The following is a 20,244-nucleotide window of genomic DNA, read 5'->3' as shown; positions in this document are numbered from 1 at the left end:
GTCTGGAGGGGAGGGAATCGGCCCTTCTGGAATCTTCCCCCACCTACTCCACACACCAGCTCACCGGGCTCCTCCCTCCCTCTCCCTCACTCGGGTGACTACTAGGAGATGTCTGCGGCCGGGCAGGATTCCCCGGGTGACCACGTCTGCCGTCCTCAGCTCACCTTCGTCCTTCCAGCTGGGGCTTCAGGGACCCCAAAAGGGCTGTGGTTTCCGCCGCGGACGCGCGGGTGGGAGGAGCTCAGTGGGCGGGGCGGCGCGGGGCTTCCTGTGGGCGTGGCCACGCCGTGGCGCCCCGCCCCGCCCGCGCGGCTCCGGCCCTGAGCCTGCTCGCGGGATCCGGAAGCGCCTGCGGGCGGGCGGCGGCGGGATGGCGGGGCCCGGCTGGGCGCCCCCGCGGCTGGACAGCTTCATCCTCACCGAGCGCCTGGGCAGTGGCACGTACGCCACGGTGTACAAGGCCTACGCCAAGGTGGGTGAGGCCGGGCCGCCCCGGGAGGCTCCGGGTGCCGGCGCTGGGCTCCCGGGCCGCAGACCCCGGGCGGGCGCAGGCGGGGAGGGCGGGAGGCATAGGGACGCGGGAGGCGGGGGGACTTCGGCCCGCCTGCCCCGGCCACCCTCGGTGCAGGAGATCGGAGCTGACCACCTCGCTCAAGTCTTAAAAGCATACACACACACACCCTGTTTATTCTGGCCGGGCGGGTGGAGACTTGGGTTGTCAGTGGCTCCAAACGGAAGTTACCTGGCGGGGTGGGAGGAGTCTGGGACCGGACTCTGAAGGCGGGACCCGTTCGGAGGCAGAGTGGCAGTTCCAGGACACCGAGTGATGCGCTCTTGCGGGGGCATCCTAGGATGCGAGGAAGTAGCGTGGGTTGCAGAGGGTTGGAGAACATCGAGCCAGAATGCTGGAAACTAGCATTCCAGAATCTACATGCCTCATGGCAGGGGGAAGGGAGCAGAGGAACCCAGAGCCCTTCCAGCCAGGCGTCGCCCTGGCTGCCTGAAGGCAGAGCCCCCATATCTCCTTTGCCCACAGAAGGACACTCGAGAGGTGGTAGCCGTAAAGTGTGTGGCCAAGAAGAGTTTGAACAAGGCATCTGTGGAAAACCTCTTGACCGAAATCGAGATCCTCAAAGGCATCCGGCACCCCCACATCGTGCAGCTGAAAGACTTCCAGGTGTGAGCCTGGGATGGGGCTCCCCCAGAAGGGGCTGAGAAGGGGCTCTCTCTTCAGGCTGCTTCTCTGCCTCTGACCACAGTGGGACAGCGACAATATCTACCTCATCATGGAGTTCTGCGCAGGGGGTGACCTGTCCCGCTTCATCCATACTCGAAGGATTCTGCCGGAGAAAGTGGTCCACGTCTTCATGCAGCAATTGGGTAAAAGCCTCCTGGCCCCAGCCTGACACCCTTCCAGTGTTCTCTGCTGCTCTCCCATCCTGCCCCTTCCCCCGGGCTTAGAGCCCTGACAGTGCTTTTGCTGTTTCCTGGTATCCAGTTTGGATCAAGATGCTATGAAGCCTTGCATCTTGGGGAGTTGTTTTCCACATATGGAGCGTAACATAAGGACTTTGTAGAACATTCCAGGGCCCAGCAGGTGGAACCCAAGTGATATTTAGCTAAGAAAAGTGCACGATCCTAAAGGGCAGCCAGGTGCAGTGGTGCACACATGTAATCCCAGCACTTGAGAGATTGAGCCAGGGTGATAACGCGTTGGAAGCCAGCCTTAGCAACTTATTGAACTGTTTCAAAAAAAAAAAAAAAAAAGGAGAGGGGCTGGGGTGTAGCTCAGTGGTAGCCCACCTCTGTGTTCTATGCCCATTAATATGAAAATTCTAAAGGACCAGGACATCTTAGGAGGCTTCTGAGAGGAAAAGAGACTTGTGAAGGGTATAGAGAGAAGGATGGCAGACACTTGGTAGCAAGCTTTAGAAGCAGCAGAGTTGGGCGTGATGGTGCACACTTGTAATCCCAGTATTTGGGAGGCTGAGACAGAGGATCGTGCAGGTTTGAAGGCAGCCTCAGCTACTTAGGCTCTCTGCAACTTAGTGAGACCCTGTTTCAAAAAATTAAAGAAGAGCTAGGCGTGCTGGCGCACGCTTGTAATCCCCACGCTTGGGAGGCTGAGACAGGAGGATCGCACGGGTTCGAAGCCAGCCTCAGCTACCTAGTGAGGCTCTCAGCAACTCAGTGAGACCCTGTTTCCAAATAAAATAGAAAATAGGTCTGGGAGTATGGCCCGGAGGTAGAAAGCCTCTGGGTTCCACCCCCAATACCACCAAAATAAAAAGAATAAAAAATAGGGCTGAGGGTGTAGCTCAGGTAGAATGCCCCTGGGTTTGACCCCCTGTACCACACACAGACACGAAAAAAGAAGCAGCAGCAGCAGCAACAGCAGCAGGAGCCCGGTGCCTATATGTAAACCAGTAGATCAGTCAGGTCAGAACTAAGGTTGTGCAGGCTGAGAGGGGCAGATGGAGGCATGGGGAGAGGAGAGGTAGGCAGGAGAGTGTCTGCTCTGACCTGTCTCTGTGCATGGGTTCCACTCTCCAGCTAGCGCCCTGCAGTTCCTGCATGAACGAAACATCTCTCACCTGGATCTGAAGCCACAGAACATTCTGCTGAGCTCCTTGGAGAAGCCCCACCTGAAACTGGCAGGTGTGAGTCTGGAACAGCGGGGGTTAGGTTTGGGGGTGGGCGAGCTCTCTCTACCTGGAAGCCCGCTGTGGAGCGGCTGAACTGTGGCTTGGGAGATCTGGGCCCGGGCCCCATCACCAGGGGGCAGGACCTCTGGCTGGCTGCCTGCACTTTGGAGTCCAGCAGTATGATGGGCTCAGTCTGTGGTCAGGGTTGAGCCTCACTGTATCTGGATACAGTGGCAGGGTGTGACCAGCATCGAGGCTCAGTCTGTGATCAGGGACTGGACTTAGTTTGCCATCAGAATTGGATCTCAAACTGTGACTCCCCCTGGGGCAACCTGGGAGGATGAATGGTGGAGGAAGGGTAGTTGTGGATTTGGTCAGGAGTGTACTTGAGGTTGGAGGCCAGAGAACAGTGTGTATGTCCTAAACCTGGTGGACAGTGAGGGGCAGGGCCCTCGTCCATGCAGCTGCGGTGATCAGATGTCTTCCTGTAGAAGGGTAGGACTTTCTCCCCAGAGGGAGTTGAGGAGGCTGTTGCAGGCTAGACGCAGGAAAGTAGGATTGCTCCTGGTGAGGCTGGAGGCTGGGAGGGGCCCTGCAGAGCAGTGGGATGAGGCCTCACTGGCCAGGAGTGGAAGCAGCTGGGGCTTGAGCCCTGCCTCCTGGCCCTTGCCTGCAGACTTCGGCTTCGCACAGCACATGTCCCCCTGGGATGAGAAGCATGTGCTCCGTGGCTCCCCACTCTACATGGCCCCTGAGATGGTGTGTCAGCGGCAGTACGACGCCCGTGTGGACCTCTGGTCTGTGGGGGTCATCCTGTATGGTGAGACCTCTGTCCCCTGCCATGGGCTGCACATGGGCCTCTTCTGGGTTCTGTTGAGAACTCTGACTCTACTGGCCCGGGGTCCCTGTGCTGCGGGGCATAGGCCCCCTCCCGGGGAGTGGGCCAGCCCAGGCTTGACGCAGTCCCTCTCCTGCCTCCCTTCCACAGAAGCTCTCTTCGGGCAGCCGCCCTTTGCTTCCAGGTCATTCTTGGAGCTAGAAGAGAAAATCCGAAGCAACCGTGTTATCGAGGTGGGTCTAGCAGGGCCTTTGCCACCATCGTGGGGTGGAGGGAGTCGGCCCTGCACTGACTGCAGCGTGGGCTCCAGGTTTTCTTCATGGCAGAGGGCCAGGCTCTCTCAGGGGAAAGTCAAGGTACTGGTGTATTCCAGGGATTCAGATCAATCCACAGCAGACAGGAGGCCACAGTAGAGCCAGTCCCAGCCCTCCTGGGAGCACAGCTCAGAGACAGAAGGGTGGATCCAGAGACGGCTCTCCTAGCTGTGGACCAGAGCCTGGGGCGCCACCAGTTCCATTGCCTGGACCCACCTGTTCCTTCCAGGCCTCAGATCCTCCATCTGTCAAACATGTCAGGGGCTGGGGGTCCTGACAGTCCCTGGACTTGGGGCTGAGGAGCTGGGCCTAGTGTGATGTGTCTGTCCTCTCTTTCTCCACAGCTACCCCTGCGGCCCCCACTCTCCCGAGACTGTCGTGACCTGCTGCAGCGGCTCTTGGAACGGGACCCCAGCCGTCGCATATCCTTCCAGGACTTTTTTGCACACCCCTGGGTGGATCTGGAGCACATGCCTAGCGGGGAGAGCCTGGCACGCGCAGTGAGCAGGCCAAAGGGGCTGGGATGGGGTGTGGGCAGGCGGGGGGGGGGTGTCTCGCCTGCCCCCTTTGGAGATGAAAAGGTGGCCCGCCCACAGAAGTAGAGGGTAGGCTTAGGCAACTTCTTGGCCTGTCCTGGGGAGTGTGGGGAAGGGAGGTGGGCTGACTCCTGACCTGCCCATCCCCAGACTGCCCTGGTGGTACAGGCTGTGAAGAAGGACCAGGAGGGGGATGCTGCAGCTGCCTTGTCGCTCTACTGCAAAGCCCTGGACTTCTTTGTGCCTGCCCTGCACTGTGAGTCCCAGGCTGACCCGTGGCCCTGGGTATAGCGGGAGGGGCTCAGCTGGACCACAGCAATGGTTTCCAGGGAGCTTCCCCATCCACAGTGTCATGGGAGAAAAGGCAGAGACTATGCTTGCAACTTGGTGTTTAGGAGACCTCGGGGGTATGGTATGGGGCAGGGGCTCCCTACAGACGCCTTCTATGAACCCCCACCTTCTGCAGATGAAGGGGATGCCCAGCGGAAAGAGACAATTAAGGCAAAGGTAGGTGAGATTGCAGGAGGAGAGGGGCGGGTGTGGGTGGACCAGGCCCAAGGGTTCCAGGGCCTCTGGGGAATGGCTCCCTTAGAATTAGAACTTCCTCTCCCAGAACATAGGGCAAGGGAGGTGTCAGAGCAGCTCCATTTGACCCCTGATGTGGGTACAGCTTGGAGCAGGCACTGAGGCTCCAGGAGACCCTGGAGGTAGCTGCCTTACTCAGTTTCTTGCCATCTGCAGGTGAAGCAGTATGTGTCCCGGGCTGAGGAGCTCAAGGCCATCCTCTCCTCCTCCAACCAGGCCCTGCTCAGGCAGGGCACCTCCACCCGAGACCTGCTCAGAGGTAAGCTCCAGTTCCTGGCTGCCTATCAGCCCCCCGCAGCCTCCCTCCAGCCTGACAGCCCCCTACCACAAAAAAAGCAGGCTGCTCCCCTCACCTGGAACCTTTTCCTCCTCACCCCAGAGATGGCCCGGGACAAGCCACGCCTCCTGGCAGCCCTGGAAGTGGCCTCAGCTGCCCTGGCCAAGGTTTGTGCTCAGGGAGGGGTCTGGGCTGGGTGGGAGGATCTAAGTCAGGACCCCAATGACCTGGTGTCCACGTGGCTGCAGGAGTTGGAAGCCGGCGGGGAGCAGGATGCCTTGGACCTGTACCAGCAGAGCCTGGGGGAGCTGCTGCTGCTCCTGGCAGGTGAGGCCCCAGCGCCCCGCCCCTGCCCCCGGCTGACAGCTGCCCTCACCACCTGTCCTCTCTTTACAGCGGAGCCCCCAAGCCGGAGGCGGGAGCTGCTTCACACAGAGGTGAAGCCCACTAGGGTTGGGAGGCCGGGGGCTTTCTCTTCCCCTCCCAACCTTCTCTCTGTGAGACCTCCATAGATTCCTGTGGAGTTCCCTTGGCATGTTCCAAGTCTGGGAGTCAAGCATCATTGACTTGCAAAGCCAGATCAGGCCAGAAGTGCTCAGCTGCTGCAGCTGGGGAAGCTGCCTAGGGGCAGCGGCACCAGGACTTGGAGGGAAGGCTGTTGTGTCGTGCAGAGGGCTCTGGAGAGCGCCGGAGGAGGGCTCCACATTAAGTCCCCGTCCCACAGGCGTGTCTTCCCTTGGCAGGTTCAGAACCTAATGGCGCGAGCTGAGTACCTGAAGGAGCAGATCAAGGTTGGCGGAAGGGCCACACTTGGGGTGTGGGTTTGTGGGTTCTCTCTCTGCCTGTACCTGTCTGTCCCTTGTCTGTCTGTATCTGCGTGGCTTGCGTGTCTGTCCCTGGCTGCCTCACCCCTCTGACGTTGCCTTTACGTCCTACAGATGAAGGAGTCCCGCTGGGAAGCAGAGACCATGGACAAAGAGGGGCTGTCGGAGTCTGTTAAGAGCTGTGAGTCCCGCCCCGGAGCCCCACACTGTGATTGGAGGGCTGAGGGCTGAGGACCTGGCTTCTGCCTCTCTTGCTGAAGACCTGAGCCTGCTCCTCCCTCCTCACCCCTCCCTAGCTTGCACCCTGCAGTGACCTCTGAAGAATGACTGGGCAGCACAGCAGGAGCCGCCTGGGGCGAGGGGCACACCAGCCCAGGCCGGGCCCAGATGGAAGTGGCCCTCTGCAGCTCTGGGGAGCTTCCTGGATGGACACCTCTGAGATTCCCCTGTCCCAGAGTCCCCGGCCTTCCTGGGAGGCAGACTTCTCTCCAGACCTTTGTTCCTTGTGACTGCTGGGTCCTGAGCCTGGCCATAGAAGACGTCCAGCCATCTGAGGGTTTTGCTCTGAGAAGGGGCAGGGGCCCTCTCAGGCCACTTCTGCTTCTGCACCGTCCCTGCCCACAGGCGGCTGCACCCTGGGCCCCTCCCCCTCCCTCCTTCACTGGAATAGGGCACTTCAAGGCCCCTCAGGGACCACCCCTCCACAGTGAACGCTCAGGCCCTGGGAACGCGCCAGTCTTCCTGGGAGTTTGCACCTCCCCATCTCCGTACTTTAAGACAATCTTAAGCATGAAAGTAATATCCTTGGTAGGGGTGGGGTAAGTCTGAGACCCCCACGCCGTTTCCTGCTCTGGCAGTGGGGGAGGGGTCCTCAGTCCTCAACTCTTTGAGGGACACTCCCCACTAACCTGAGAACAGACCCTGTGCTGCAGTTTGAGCCTGGGACTGGGAGGTTTGGGGACTGCCTGACCCAAGTGAGGCTGTGGGGGACCCAGCACAGTCCAGGATATGTGGTCCCCGCCCTGACACTGCTGCTGCTCCACGGTGTGGCCCCGGACAAGCCCCTTCCCTTTTCTGGGCGTGGGTCTCCCCATCACTCCAGTGGAGCTACTGATACCTCCACAGCTCAGAGCCTGGGCTCTTAAGAAGGCAAAATGAATTTCACCTGGCGAGGAATATAAACACCTGGAGTTACTTGATGTTTTTTGTTTTAAAAGCCACAGAAATTTGTGGTTTCTAACCTCTTTGCCTTTAAATGCGTCCTTAGGGCAAGAGTTGACTGTCCTCCCTCCAGGAGGCTGGGTGTAAAGAATACAGTTCAGTTTCTCTATTAAATTATTTTTTAGTACTTGAGCATCTCCTCTTGCCCTAGGAAGAACAGGAGATGGGGAGAGGAGCCCAGAAAAAGTAGAGCCAGAGCTGGGTGTGGTGGTGCACGCCTGTAATCCCATTGCTTAGAAAGCCGAGACAGGAGGATTGCAGGTTTGAGGCCATCCTCTGCAATTTAGCAAGACCTTGTTTCAAAATACTAGAAAGGAAGCCGGGCGTGGTGGCGCACGCTTGTAATCCCAGCATTTGGGAGGCTGAGACAGGAGGATCGCGGTTCGCAGACAGCCTCAGCTCCTTAATGAGGCCCTCTGCAACTCAGTGAGACCCTGTTTCAAGATAAAGAATAAAAAATAGGGCAGAGGGGTGTAGCTCGGATGTCGAATGCCCCTGGGTTACATCCCCAAACCCGCAAAAAAAAAAAAAAAAACTAGAAAGGAACCAGGCATGGTGGTGCACACCTGTAATCTCGGCACCTGAAACAGGAGGATTACAAGTTCGAGGCCAGCCTCAGCAATTTAGTGAGGCCCTCAGCAACTTAGAAAGACCCTGATTAAAAGTAAAACAAACTGGAGGTGTAGCTCAGAGGTAAAACAGCCTGTGTTCAATACTAAATACCATAAATAAATTTAAAAGGCTGGGGGTGTGGCTTGGAGATTGAATGCCCTTGGGTTAAATCCCAAGGGAGTGACAGGTACATCTGCTTCCTGCTGTCCTGCCCCACTCCGGCTCACCGCCTAGGGGACCCTGGAGTGCAGACCTGGGAGCTCAGCAAGGCCCTTGCCCTCTGCAAATGCTCTGCCTTCTGCACCCCATGACTCCTGAGCCAGGGTCAGGGCTTAGTATTGGTACTTTGCAATACCAAGATGCTGTCTCCCCCATGTGCATTAGATGATTTCTGGTATGGGGAGGGGCCAGGCCCAGGGACTGATTCCCTTGAAGACCTTGACCTGGCCGTTGGAGGGCAGTGTGGCACAATGTCCCAGAGGCCTGAGAGCTGCTAAAATCCTGGCTTTGCTATTTGGCTGTGAAGTTTGCTACCCATTGATTGATTAACCTGCTTCTTTCTCTGTGCAAAGATGAGGATAAGTGTCCCTGGGGCTATGCAATGAGGCCTGGCATGTAGTAAGAAGTTAATAGTATCTTAGAGGCAGGGAAAGGAACACGTGATCTCTGGAAATGGGTCAGACAGAAAGGTCTCGATAGGTGAAATAGGAAAGGAAGGAAGGGCGAATAGAAACTGCTGGGTGGATGAATGGAAAGGACTGGCTGGGAGGGAGAGGAGGTGACAGGACCAGCTGTTCCATCATCCATCCATCCATCATGTGGCACTGGGGATGGAACCCAGGGGCATTCTACCTCCAAGCCATATCCCTAGGCCTATTTTTTTTATTCTTTATTTTGAAACAGGGTCTTGCCAAGTTGCAGAGGGCCTCACAAATTGCTGAGGCTGGCCCCAAACCTGTGATCCTCCTGTCTTAGCGTCCCAAGTACTGGGATTACAAGCATGCGCCACCACACCCAGTTTATTCTCTTTTTTTTTTTTTTTTTTTTTTTTGGTGGTACTGGGGTTCCTGGAAGCCCTTCTACCTCCGGGCTACACTCCCAGACCTATTTTTACATTTTTATTTGGAAACAGGGTCTCCTAAGCCAGCGCACGTGGCTGGCTTCGAACCTGCGCAATCCTCCTGTCTCTGCCTCCCACGCCCGGCTATTTATTTTTGAAACAGGGACTCACTAAGTTGTATAGGGCCTCACTAAGTAGCTTAGGCTGGCCTCAAACTGGGATCCCCCTATCTCAGCCTCCCAAGTACTGGGATTACAAGTGTGTGCCATCAACACCCAGCTTACCTTTTTATTTTGCAACAGAGTTTCACTAAGTTGTTGAGGCTGGCTATGAACCTGTGATCCTGTCACAGTCTTCCAAGTACTGGAATTATAGATGTGTGCCACTGAGCTTGGTGAAAGTAACCCTTCTTAATTATTAGATAAATCACTAAAGGTCTTGCTCATTGCTGAGGCTGGCCTCGAGCCTTTGGTCCTCTTATCTCAGCCTCCCTAGTACTAGGATTACAGGTGTGTACCACCATGCCCAGCTCAGGAGCCTAAAATTCTTACATGTGTGGGTATGGAGAGGAGTGGGCCCATGTGGGGATACTGGGTAGAAGGAAGGCCTTGTAGACTCAAGACCTGGGAAGAGCCCTTGCCCAGGCAAAATGTTAGATGGGCTCCAGGCTGGTCCTTTGTCCCAGTCACCTATGGGAGAGGGACGCAGCCCAGCTGGAGTTTGGGAACAAGGGAGGAGGCAGACCTCTCTGTAGGGTTCTCTTCTAATTGGCAGAGGCCTATTGGAAACATGCAAATCTACCTTTCAAATATCTTTCCTCTAGCCAGGCATGGTTGTGCACGCTTGTAATCCCAGTACTTGGGAGGCTGAGACAGGAGGATCGTGGGTTTGCAGCCAGCCTCAGCAACTTAGTGAAGTCCTCTGCAACTTAGACCTTGTTTCAAAATAAAGAATAGCTGGGCGTGGTGGCGCACACTTGTAATCCCAGCATTTGGGAGGCTGAAAACAGGAGGATCGCGGTTCATGGATAACCTCAGCTACTTAGGCCCTTTGCAATTCAGTGAGACACTGTTTCAGAATAAAGAATAAAAAATAGGGCTGGGGGTATAGTTTGGAGATAGAATGCCCCTGGGTTCCGTCCCCAGTACCACAAAAATTAAAATCTATAAAGATTAAAAAATAGGGCTGGGGGTGTAGCTCAGAGATAGAAATGCCTCTGGGTTCTATTCCCAGTACCATAAAAAAAAAAAAAAAGAAAGGAAAAAAAGAAAAGAAAAGTGCCCAAGGCAGAGAGATGCCCCCAGCATGTATTCTTCCCCTTTGCTCAGTCACCCAGGATCAGAGCCAGTACTAGGTCAAGCTGGGGGAGCAGCCAGGTCTGGGCCTCTCAGGAGCCCCTGGGAGGAGCTGAGGGATCTCTGGAGCAGACTGAGGGGCCCAGGTGTCCCTGTGCCCAGCCTGCCCCTTTGGCTCACTGAGAAAATGGGAAAGGAAAGGATATTGAATCGTGATTTCTGCAAATCATCTAAAAAGGTTCTTGTCACCAGAGGCCAGGGTGCATCCCAGCCCTTCCTGAAAGGGAGATGGCCCCACGCTGAGGCCGAGGCACAGGGGCAGACACGCCACTGGACACTCTCAGAGTAAATCACACCCACACCTTTACACCTGAAATCCCATAGACACACAAACACAGACATAAAAACTCAGAAGGCCGTGCTCAAACCCACAGACGCCTGCAGATCCCTGGGTAGGCTTAGACTCATGCTTACCGCGCGGCACAGCTCTCGCTGAATGAGGTTGAGGCAGGTGCAATGCTGCCGCTCCCTTGCACTCGGGCCACCCCCGCTCCCCAACCGCACAGACTGGGAACAGCGATGGCCGCGGGCACCGGGCTAGAGGCAGGGCAGGAAGCCTGTGGCTCCCCACCCCCACCGCAGCCCCAGGGTCCATGGGATAGTGGACAGAAGCTCCCGCCTCCCAGGGCTGAGCGTCAGCTGGGTCAGTAGGCAGTCAGCAGCTCGGCTCAGCAAGAGAGTGTGCCCCAGATGTCCCCAGAGCGTGCCTGGGGCCTCCTGTGTCTGAGGAGGGACCACCTGGCTGATGGGGAAAGGAAGATCCTAAGGGCTCCAAACCTGGCCACCCTCCCACCTCCTCCCTGGGGACCCGCTGGCCTTGGCAAAGTCACTTGTTCTTTCTGCACCCCTCTTCCCACTGGGAACTCGGCCTGAGCTGTCTGGATGGGGAACTGGAGACTCCATAGATAGAGTCAAGGGGCTACCACCAGTCCTCCCAAATCCTTTGTATTGTAGAGCCCAAGCCCCTGAGAGGGGGTGTCGGGAGGTCACACCAGCCATCTTGGTCTCCCTTCACCTTCTGAAAAAATATGTGTATGTGCTGGAGGTGGGGATAAAAGGGGCTGTGTGTGTGTGTGTGTTATTGGGGATCGAAGCCAGGGGTATTCTACTTCCAACCTATACCCCCAGCCCTATTTTATTTATTTTTATTCCGAAATAGAGTCTCACTAAATTACAGAGGGCCCCACTAAATTGCTGAGGCTGGCTGTAAACCTGTGATCCTCCTGTTTCAGCCTCCCAAGTGTTGGGATTACAGTCCTGCACCACCATGCCTGGCTTCTCACTCTGTGTGTGTGTGTGTGTGTGTGTGTGTGTGTGTGTGTGTGTGTGTGTGAATAGGGATTGAACTCAGGGCATTCTTCTTCTGAGCTATACCCCCAGCCCCTATTTTTTATTAGTTTGATACAAAGTCTCACTAAATTGCAGAAGGCCTCACTAAGTAGCTGAAGCTGTCAGCCAACCGCGATCCTCCAGTCTCAGCCTCCCAAATGCTGGGATTACAAGTGTGCACCACCACGCCCGGCTTATCTTATATTTTGAGAAAGAGTCTCACTAAATTTTCAGGACCTTATGAGGTTGCTGAGGCTGGTCTCAAATCCACAATCATCCTATCTCGGCCTCCCAAGTACTGGGATTACAGGCATGAACCACTATGCCTGGCTCTTATTACATATAACATTTCTTTCCTTCCTTCCTTCCTTCCTTCCTTCCTTCCTTCCTTCCTTCCTTCCTCCCTCCCTCCCTCCCTCCCTCCCTCTCTCTCTCTCTCTCTCTCTCTCTCTCTCTCTCTCTCTTTCTTTTCTTTCTTTCTCCTTTCTTCTTTTTTTTCAGATCTCAGGATGAAACCCAAGGGCATTCAACCTCTGAGATACACCCCCTGTCCTATATTTTATTCTTTATTTTGAAACAAGGTCTCACTAAGTTGCGGAGAGCCTCACTAAGTAGCTGAGGCTGTCGGTGAACCACAATCCTCCGGTCTCAGCCTCCTGAATGCTGGGATTGCAAGCATGCGCCACCACACCTGGCTCACTACATATGACATTTCTTATATCCTTAGATCACCTGCAAGGAAAAAAGGAGAGAAGAGGAAAGAACAGAAGGGTAGGAGAGAAGAAAGCTCAGAGCATCTGGCTCCAAACTATGATGCCCTAATAGTGGGGTTTTAGGCACTGTGTAAAGGGAAGTGTGGGTGGCAAGTGCCTTTCTCTGTGGCCTTCACATCCCACCAGATTGGTGGCCCAGAGATAAACAGGAGATTATGTAAATGAAGAGGGTGGACATAGGGTGCATTGGGACCTGGGCGTAGGGGTTGCAGCTTGGCTGGGTCAGCCACCATGGAGGGCATGCGGGCGAGACAGTCCCTGAGCCAGGAGTGGGGCAAAGGGTGGGAGACCCAAGGGACAGGGACACAGGCTGGGACACTCAGGGAAGGTAGGCAAGGCCAGGGACCCTCAGCCTGCCTCCTTGCCATCTCTGCCTGAGCCCCAGAACTGGCTCCCTCTGCCCCAGAGCCTCCACCATTCCAGAGACAGCATAGACAGGTCAGGGCCTCTTGGAGTTCCCAGGCTGCAAGCGGGGAGCCAGTGTGGAAGCTCAGACCCCTCCCACTTCCTGACCCGGGGCACCAAACAGCCTTGCTTTGACAGGGTTCAGTGAGTGTCCCCCGGCCTCCGCCCCGCCTGCCACCCCAGTGAGGCTCAGCCCTGGAAAGCACTGAGGGGGAAGGGGGCTGTCGGATCCCATTAGGCAGAAGGCCCCTGGAGGGTGGAGTGCTGACGTGGGTCCTGCTGTTGACGCTGCGGAGGCAGCCCGCAGCCCCCCCACCTAGCTGGAGGCTCCTCCAGCTCCGGGAAGGTCAGGAGGGGTTGTTATCCAGTGGCCGTCCCCAGGGACAGCCTGGGAGCTCGCTGCTCAGAGGCCTAGGACCTTCCCCAGAGATGCTCAGGAGAGAGGCCCAGTGTGACGGTCCAGGCAGCAGCTCTGCCCCATACGGGCCTGGTTCCTCCTGTCCACCTCAGCTTGCTTTCTCTTTCTCCCCGATCTTCCACCCCCACATTACTGACTGCGTAGGTTTTATGTTTCTCATTCTTATTTTACGAAGGAGACCTAATGGAAACTTCGCCCTTGAAACCAGACCCCCAGACAGCCTTTCCTGCCTGTAATCCTGGCTGGCCTCTCTAGGGGCCGCCCTCAGCCTCCTAGGTCCCCAGCCTGCAGAAAGGGCACCGGGTCTGGCCTGCAGCGCTTCCTCCTGCCCAAGCCCCCAGAGGACCTCCTTGGGCAGCTGTCTGGAGTTCCCAGACACCCTCCCTACCCTACCCAGAAGCCACAGGTGAACAGGATGACATTTGGGGTCTTCATTTTTTTTGTTGTTCTTTTAATTTTTTTTTTTTTTTTGTGTGTGTGTGTATGTGTGTGGTACTAGGTACTGAACCCAAAGGTGCTGAGCCTCTCAGCTACATCCCCAGCCCTATTTTATTTTTAATTTTGAATCAGGGTTTTGTTGAGACTGGCCTTGAACCTGCCATCCTCTTGTCTCAGCCTCCCAAGCATGGGGATTATAGGTGTGTGCCATTGTACCTGGCCCACTCTTGTGGTTTTTTTTTTTTTTTTTTTTTTTTTCTGGCATTAGGAACTGAACCCAGGGGTATTCTACCTCCAAGCTACACCTCCAGACCTATTTTCATTTATTTATTTTTATTTTGAAACAAGGTCTCTCTAGGTTGATGAGAATCTCACTACTCACTGAGGCTGTCCTTTAACCTGTGATCCTCCTGTCTCAACCTCCTAAATACTGGGATTACAAGCATGTGCCACCACACCTGGCTCCACTCTTGTTGGTTTTTGTTTTTGCTTTTGTTTTTTTGCAGCACTAAGGATTGAACCCACGGGCATTCTACCTCTGAGCTACACCTCCAGCCCTATTTTTTATTCTTTATTTTGAAACAGGGTCTCATTAAGTTAAGGAGGGCCTCACTAAATACTTGAGGCTGTCTATGAACTGCGATCCTCCTGTCTTAGCCTGCCAAATACTGGAATTTTGACACCCTGTTTCAAAATAAAGAATAAAAAAATCAGAGCCGGGCGTGGTGGCGCACGCTTGTAATCCCCGCACTTGGGTGGCAGAGACAGGAGGATTGCGCAGGTTTGAAGCCAGCCACGCGCGCATTGGCTTAGGAGACCCTGTTTCCAAATAAAAATGTAAAAATAGGTCTGGGAGTGTAGCCCGGAGGTAGAAGGGCTTCCAGGAACCCCAGTACCACCAAAAAAAAAAAAAAAAAAAAAATCAGGCTAGGGGGTAGAATGCCCCTAGGTTCAATCCCCAACACCACACACACAAAAAAAGTGGTACTTTGTAACATGTACTATTATTATTTTGGGGTGGTGAGACTATTCATTCTATAGGGGGAAAAACAGGCTCAGAGAGAGAAGGGGCCTGCCCAAAGCCACACTGTAGTGCCAGGCTCGAGCACAGGTGTTCTGCTTCTTTTGGTCATATCTTCCATTTGGTGAGGAAGGGGTATGGGCACAGGTGCCAGAGGCAGCTGTGGGGAGTGTGGCCTTTCTGTGGTCTCAGGTAATCGTTTAGAGGCTCCACCTTCCCCTCTTCATTCCCGTCCACCTGGTGCCAAATCTTCCTCAAAATCCAGAGCCCAGACCTATTTCATCTGGCCCTGCACACTGGACCCGCTCCTGTGTCCATGCAGACCCCACCCCCGCCCAGGGTCCCGCTGAGGTAGAGCGTAAACATCTTACATGGGCTAGAGCAAGGTTCTACAGAAGACACTCCCGCTCCTAGAGCTGATGTCTCCTGCAGGAGGGAGGGGGACACCCTCTGAGGGCAGGCTTGGGGCCCTAAGCTCCAAGACTCAAGGTCAGTAAGAAGTGGGAAGGTAGCCACATCCTTTGAAATTTTTATTTTTCAGTGAGCTAGAAGAGGAGATTCCAGCTATGGAATCCAGAGAGAGTTCTACAGGAACAGAACAGAAACTGGCTGGGCCGTGGGCCCAGAGAAGGCCCAGAGCTGCCTGGGCTGCTGTTCAGTGCCAGCTCCATCCTTGGCGCCCGCCCCTCATACAGCATTGCTTGGCTCCCAGAACCCACAGTGTCAGCTGCCTGAGGCTGTGACTGCAGCTGCTGCCCTGCCCAAGGAGGGGTGTGGGCTCCATGTGGGCTCCAGTGACTGGGGCTGCTGAGCCCAAGAGAATCTTAGCAATCTCAGAAATCCAGTCTGTCCCCATTTTACAGATGAGGAGAGGCCCCAGAAAGAGCAGTGGCCTTCAAGAACAATAAAGGTGAAGACTGGAACTTGGGTCTCCTTTCTGCCATGGGTATCTCCCAAAGCCCCCTCTGAGAGTGTCTCAGTCCTGGTGTCTGGAAGGGTTGGTGCCCAGGACGTGTGTGTGTGCGCACATACCAGGGTGCATCTGTGGCAAATGTGCCAAGGTTGTTGTGTCCTTTCATGAGTGCTACCGTGTGTAGGAACTTGAGGTCACACCCAGAGGGGGATGGTCCAACTTCTATAAACTTGGGAGGCTTCCCCAGGGAGAGTGTCAAACAAGGGTTCCCCAGGGATAGGATGAAGAATGGGAATTTTGCTCTCAGTGGAGAGGAAGACACCAAAAGGCAGACTTGGGACATGGATGAGAAGGGTTCTGAGGCTAGGTTAGGGTGAGGAAAGCAATGCCCCCCATGGGGTCAGGTTCCTGGAAGCTGAGACGGACTCATAGCCCTCGTGTGGACCCAGACCCCTGGCCATCCCAGTGGGCAACCCCAAGGGAAGTGGTCACATGATGTAGCATTTCTCAGCCGACTGCTTGAGGTCTCCCAGTGTGGTCTGGGCCTTGTCCTTGAGTGAGCCAAGGTCCAAGCCAGGGAGGCTGGCTAGCTGCCCGAGGACCGAGGCCTTGTCCTCCTCCTCCTCCGTGTCCTCTTCGATCATCTTGGCCAGCTCCCGGGGCAGCTCCACATCTCCACCTGCCATCTGGATCTGGCTTTCATCTGTTTCATTCTAAAGAGAAGAGGGAGTGGGATGGAGGTGGAGGTCTGTGAGGACTGGAATTGAAGGGGCAAGGAAGAATCCAGGACTGGGTTCTGAGCTCCCAGATTCTGTTTTGGGTACTGGGAATTGAACCCAGTACTCAAAAGTAGAGTGCTAGCCAGGCGTTGTGGTGCACGCTTGTAATCCCCGGGCTTGGGAAGCTGAGACAGGAGGATCTCGCAGATTCAAAGCCAGTCTCAGCTACTTAGTGAGGCTCTCAGCAACTTAGCGAGACTGTTTCCAAATAAAATATAAAATAGGTCTGGGAGTGTAGCCCAGAGGTAGAAGGCCCCTGGGTTCCATCCCCAGTACCACCAAAAAAAAAAAAAAAAAAAAGTAGAATGCAAAGGGCACTCTACTTTCAAGCTATACCCCTAACCCTTTTTATATTTTATTTTGAAACAGGGTGTCACTAAATTGCTGAGGTTGGTCTCAAACCTCAGTCCTCCTGTTTCAGCCTCCCAAGTACTGGGATTAAAAGCAGGTGCTACCATACATGGCTCCCAGGTCCCTAGACTCCTGAACTCTGTGTGCCAAGGAGCTCAGCCTCTACTCCACACCCCAGGATCAGCGTCTGATGAGTGGACATGGAGACCTTGTATTTTTATACTTCTTTACTTCAGTCGAAGGTACTGAAGGCCTAGCGCAATGAGTAAGAGATGAACGTGCCTAGAGTTGGGTGCTTTTAATTCTCACAATAAAAAGTACCTAGGAGGTAGGTTCTAGTCTCTTTCTACTTTACAAATAAACAAGTGAAGGCTCAGCTCATTTAGGTAACTTGCCCAAGGTCATGCAACTAGGGAGCTAGGTTCAGATCTCTGCCAACTGATTCCAACACCTATGCTGTCTTTGTGTGGCACCTACCCTTGGAACCACTGCGCTTCCTTTTCCTTCTGGGAGGCACTGAAGCTTTCCACTGTGTCCTACATGGTCACGTCCAAGTCTCACTTCTCCTGGACTCAGAGTTCCCTGATGGCAGGGGTTGGACTCTTATAATGTTTACTGCAAGCATTTGAAGAGTGACTCCTTTCCTAGCTGGGCTTGCAGCAAGGCAAGCTTTCTGGACTGATTCTCCCTTTGAGAGGCTTCCAAAAGACTGCTGCCCTGTGGGGAGCCAGAGTCAGTCAGGGGCTCAGTAAACATTTGTTGAATGAGCGAATGTGATGTTCACATATTTGATCTTTCAATTCAAGTGGAAGATCAAGGTCATGAGTGCGATAGCATTTTACCTCTATTGCCCCCTGAGAGCCTAGCAGTTCGGTGCACACCAGGGCAGTATTTCGGGAGTGGCTTGTACCTCAGTTCCCTTCTTAGGGAACAGAAGCAGCCCGCTTTCATGCCATTTGGTGCTGAGTGCTAGGGCAGCATAGGGGAAGGGAAACTGAGAGGGCCATTGGCTGCTTAGCTAGCCAAGGGGCGCTTTGCTCTCTACAGGCAGAACCCACAGCCTGCAAAACCACCTCGGCTGAGGCTTGGGCTGCAGCCCCCACTGACTGTGTGACCTTAGCCAAGTCCCTTAATCTCCCTGAGCCTCAGTGTCCTCATTTGCAGATGTGGGTGATAGCCACTTGGCAGCAATCCTGAGGGTGCCTGGACACGGATGGCACCGTCTACTCTCCTCCAGTCTGCCCTCCACATGTGTTCAGAAATCCCAAGATCCCTCCCCGACCCCTGCACTGAAACCTGCTTTCTGCCCGCTCTGTGCTTTGGTGGGCCAGGCCTGATGGGGGTGGGGTCGGGCGGGAGTGGTGAGGTGAGGATGGAGGCCAGAAGAGGCCTGGATTGATTCCAGAAACACAAACCTGTCAGTCTCCGGAGGGCTAGGCTTTTCCTCAACTCAAAGTCCTTGCTGTTGGCAGCACTGGTTAACCATGAGCAAAGGAATGAATGTAAGAAGGAAAGACCTAGCCAAGCACTCAGTAAGTCTTAGGGGTTGAGAGCTCTGGTGCAGAGCAGGAGAAGGAATACAGAGCCCGGAGCTCAGGGTCCCTGCGGTTGAGCTTCACAGTACCTTGGGCAGGCGGTATTTGTCTCGGAAGTGACTTCGCAGCGTGGCCCGCTCTGCCTTCCTCTGCGTGAATTGCGCGTCCCGCTCCATCCTGGGGGGCACAGAGGTGGAGTCACCGCGGGGGCTGAGAGGGGCGGGGTCTGCAAGGGCGGGGCGGAGGGGTCGCGAGTCCCCCGCTGACTTGTGAACAGCTCCCGCGCTCGCACCCACCCGGCCGACCTAGATTAGTTTCTGTGCGGCCTGTCCCCATCACCGTGCCTGATGTCGCAGCACCTGTCACTAGCCAGAGCTACAGGGTGCGGGTGTCAGTCTGTGAGGCTCTCTGCAGACCCTAATAAATACCCTTTGTCCTTTGGTGTCTTTGACTCAAGCCTTCCTGACAAACTATGTCCTGTGTGCAAGTGATGAGAGAGAGTGTTTGGGATGGACGGGTCCTCCTGAGGTTCCTGCTTTAGGGATATCTTTAGGTGAGCCACTCCGTCTGTAAAAATGGGGATGGGATTTTGCAGCTCACACAGAATGATCAGGAATAAGTGAAATAAAAGTAGGTAGCTGGGCTTGGTGGCCACAAGAGATTACACACTTGTAATCTCAGCACTTGGGAGGCTGAGACAGGAGGGTCAAAGGCACAAAGCCAGCCTCGGCAATTTAGTGAGGCTCTCAGCAACATAGTGAGACCCTGTTTCCAAATTAAAAAAAAAAAATAAGGCTGGGGTGTAGTCCAGAGTTAGAATTCCCCTAATTCCATTCTCAGCAGGACACACACACACACACACACACACACACACACACACACACTAAAAATAACATTTAATGAAGGTTTGCCATGTGCCAGGCCCTGGGCGAAAAAAGGCTCACATGTGTTAAGTCATTTAATCTTCATAAAAATATAAAGTATATATCATTCCTAGTCTCTAGAAGAAAGAAAGAGGCACAAGAAGGCTGAGTAACTTGCCTAAAGTTACTCAGATAATATGAAACAAAGCCAGGGTCTGGACCCAAGCAGCCTCACTCTCAAGTCCAAGTCCTAACTCCTCTAGGACGGGCTCTGTCCCGGAAACCGCGGGCACTCAAGTAAGTTCAACGAATAGGAGTGCCCGAATCTCAGGGGCACTCCCCCCCCCCCCCCCCCCGCTATTCTCAGAGCCTCAGGCTCAGAGGAGCCCCAGTTGGAAGACACAGGCGGCCAGGACCAGATCGGATTAAGGGATTACTTGTTCCCTCGGATATGCACGTGCACCCGCTCCCCATCCCAGTCGCCGCTCCCCTCCCCCCACTCCCTCTGGGCCAGAGTACAAGGCTGGAGCGGGGTCCTGGGTTTGCGTTGGGGTGCCCTGGGAACAGCCTAGAAGGCACCGCCCAGCCTCTTCATGCGTTTAGGGAGGCAGGGGAGGGGGCTTGGGCCCAAGGTTGGCCCCGGGCTGGGCCCGAAGGCCGTGTGTGGGGGTCCGTGGAGCCAGGAAGGGATCCCACTCACTTCTCTTCCACCAGTTGCTTCTGATACTCTTCGTACTCCTCCCGGCTCATGCCCTGTGCCTCGGCTGCCGACTTGTCCCCGTCCCCCTTGTCTTCGCCGCCCCCCAGGCTCCCGGTGAGGTTCTTCAGCTGGCCACCCACCATGGTCTTCACCATGAACGCCATGGTCTTCGCTGGCTGGGGCCACAGGCGCCTGCGAGCACGCACGGGGCACCGGCACGTCCGCTCTGACTTCAGCACCAGGTCCCGCGGACAGCTCCCGCCGCCAGCCCGCGCCCTGCGCTTGGCGCCGCCCGCCGCCCGCCCCTACCTTCCCAAACCCCTCCTCACGGGGGGCGGGGGGCATGCACGGGGCTGGGAAGGCTGGACCACGTGCCCGCGCCTCACTCCCGCCTCTCCCACGTGCCATCTTAAACGCCAAGCTCTGCCGGCCACTGCTGGCAGCGGATTAGG

The 20,244-nt window shown here is 55.2% G+C and overlaps 2 protein-coding genes across 2 annotated transcripts; one reads left to right on the top strand and one right to left on the bottom strand.

Annotated features, from left to right (window-relative positions):
* Window positions 1-370: 370 nt before the first annotated feature.
* On the top strand, window positions 371-10,918 carry ULK3 (unc-51 like kinase 3; the record flags this gene model as incomplete). The annotated part of the gene is made up of 17 exons (XM_080691661.1): window positions 371-472; window positions 1,037-1,177; window positions 1,260-1,380; window positions 2,554-2,658; window positions 3,322-3,465; window positions 3,634-3,716; window positions 4,142-4,297; window positions 4,484-4,589; window positions 4,800-4,840; window positions 5,075-5,177; window positions 5,298-5,362; window positions 5,444-5,522; window positions 5,592-5,632; window positions 5,939-5,986; window positions 6,134-6,200; window positions 6,690-6,837; window positions 10,774-10,918. The coding sequence occupies 17 exons, from the start codon at window positions 371-373 to the stop codon at window positions 10,916-10,918; spliced, it is 1,695 nt and encodes a 564-aa protein (XP_080547787.1).
* Window positions 10,919-16,052: 5,134 nt separating this feature from the next.
* Window positions 16,053-19,956, bottom strand: CPLX3 (complexin 3; the record flags this gene model as incomplete). Its single annotated transcript, XM_080693361.1, has 3 exons — window positions 16,053-16,277; window positions 18,319-18,406; window positions 19,793-19,956. 3 exons carry the CDS (start codon window positions 19,954-19,956, stop codon window positions 16,053-16,055), a joined length of 477 nt encoding a protein of 158 aa, XP_080549487.1.
* Between the last annotated feature and the right edge of the window lie 288 nt (window positions 19,957-20,244).

This window comes from Muscardinus avellanarius, assembly GCF_963383645.1.
Source record: "Muscardinus avellanarius genome assembly, chromosome: 3".
NCBI classification, from domain to species: Eukaryota; Metazoa; Chordata; class Mammalia; order Rodentia; family Gliridae; genus Muscardinus; species Muscardinus avellanarius.
This window is presented reverse-complemented; position numbering and strand designations above follow the sequence as displayed.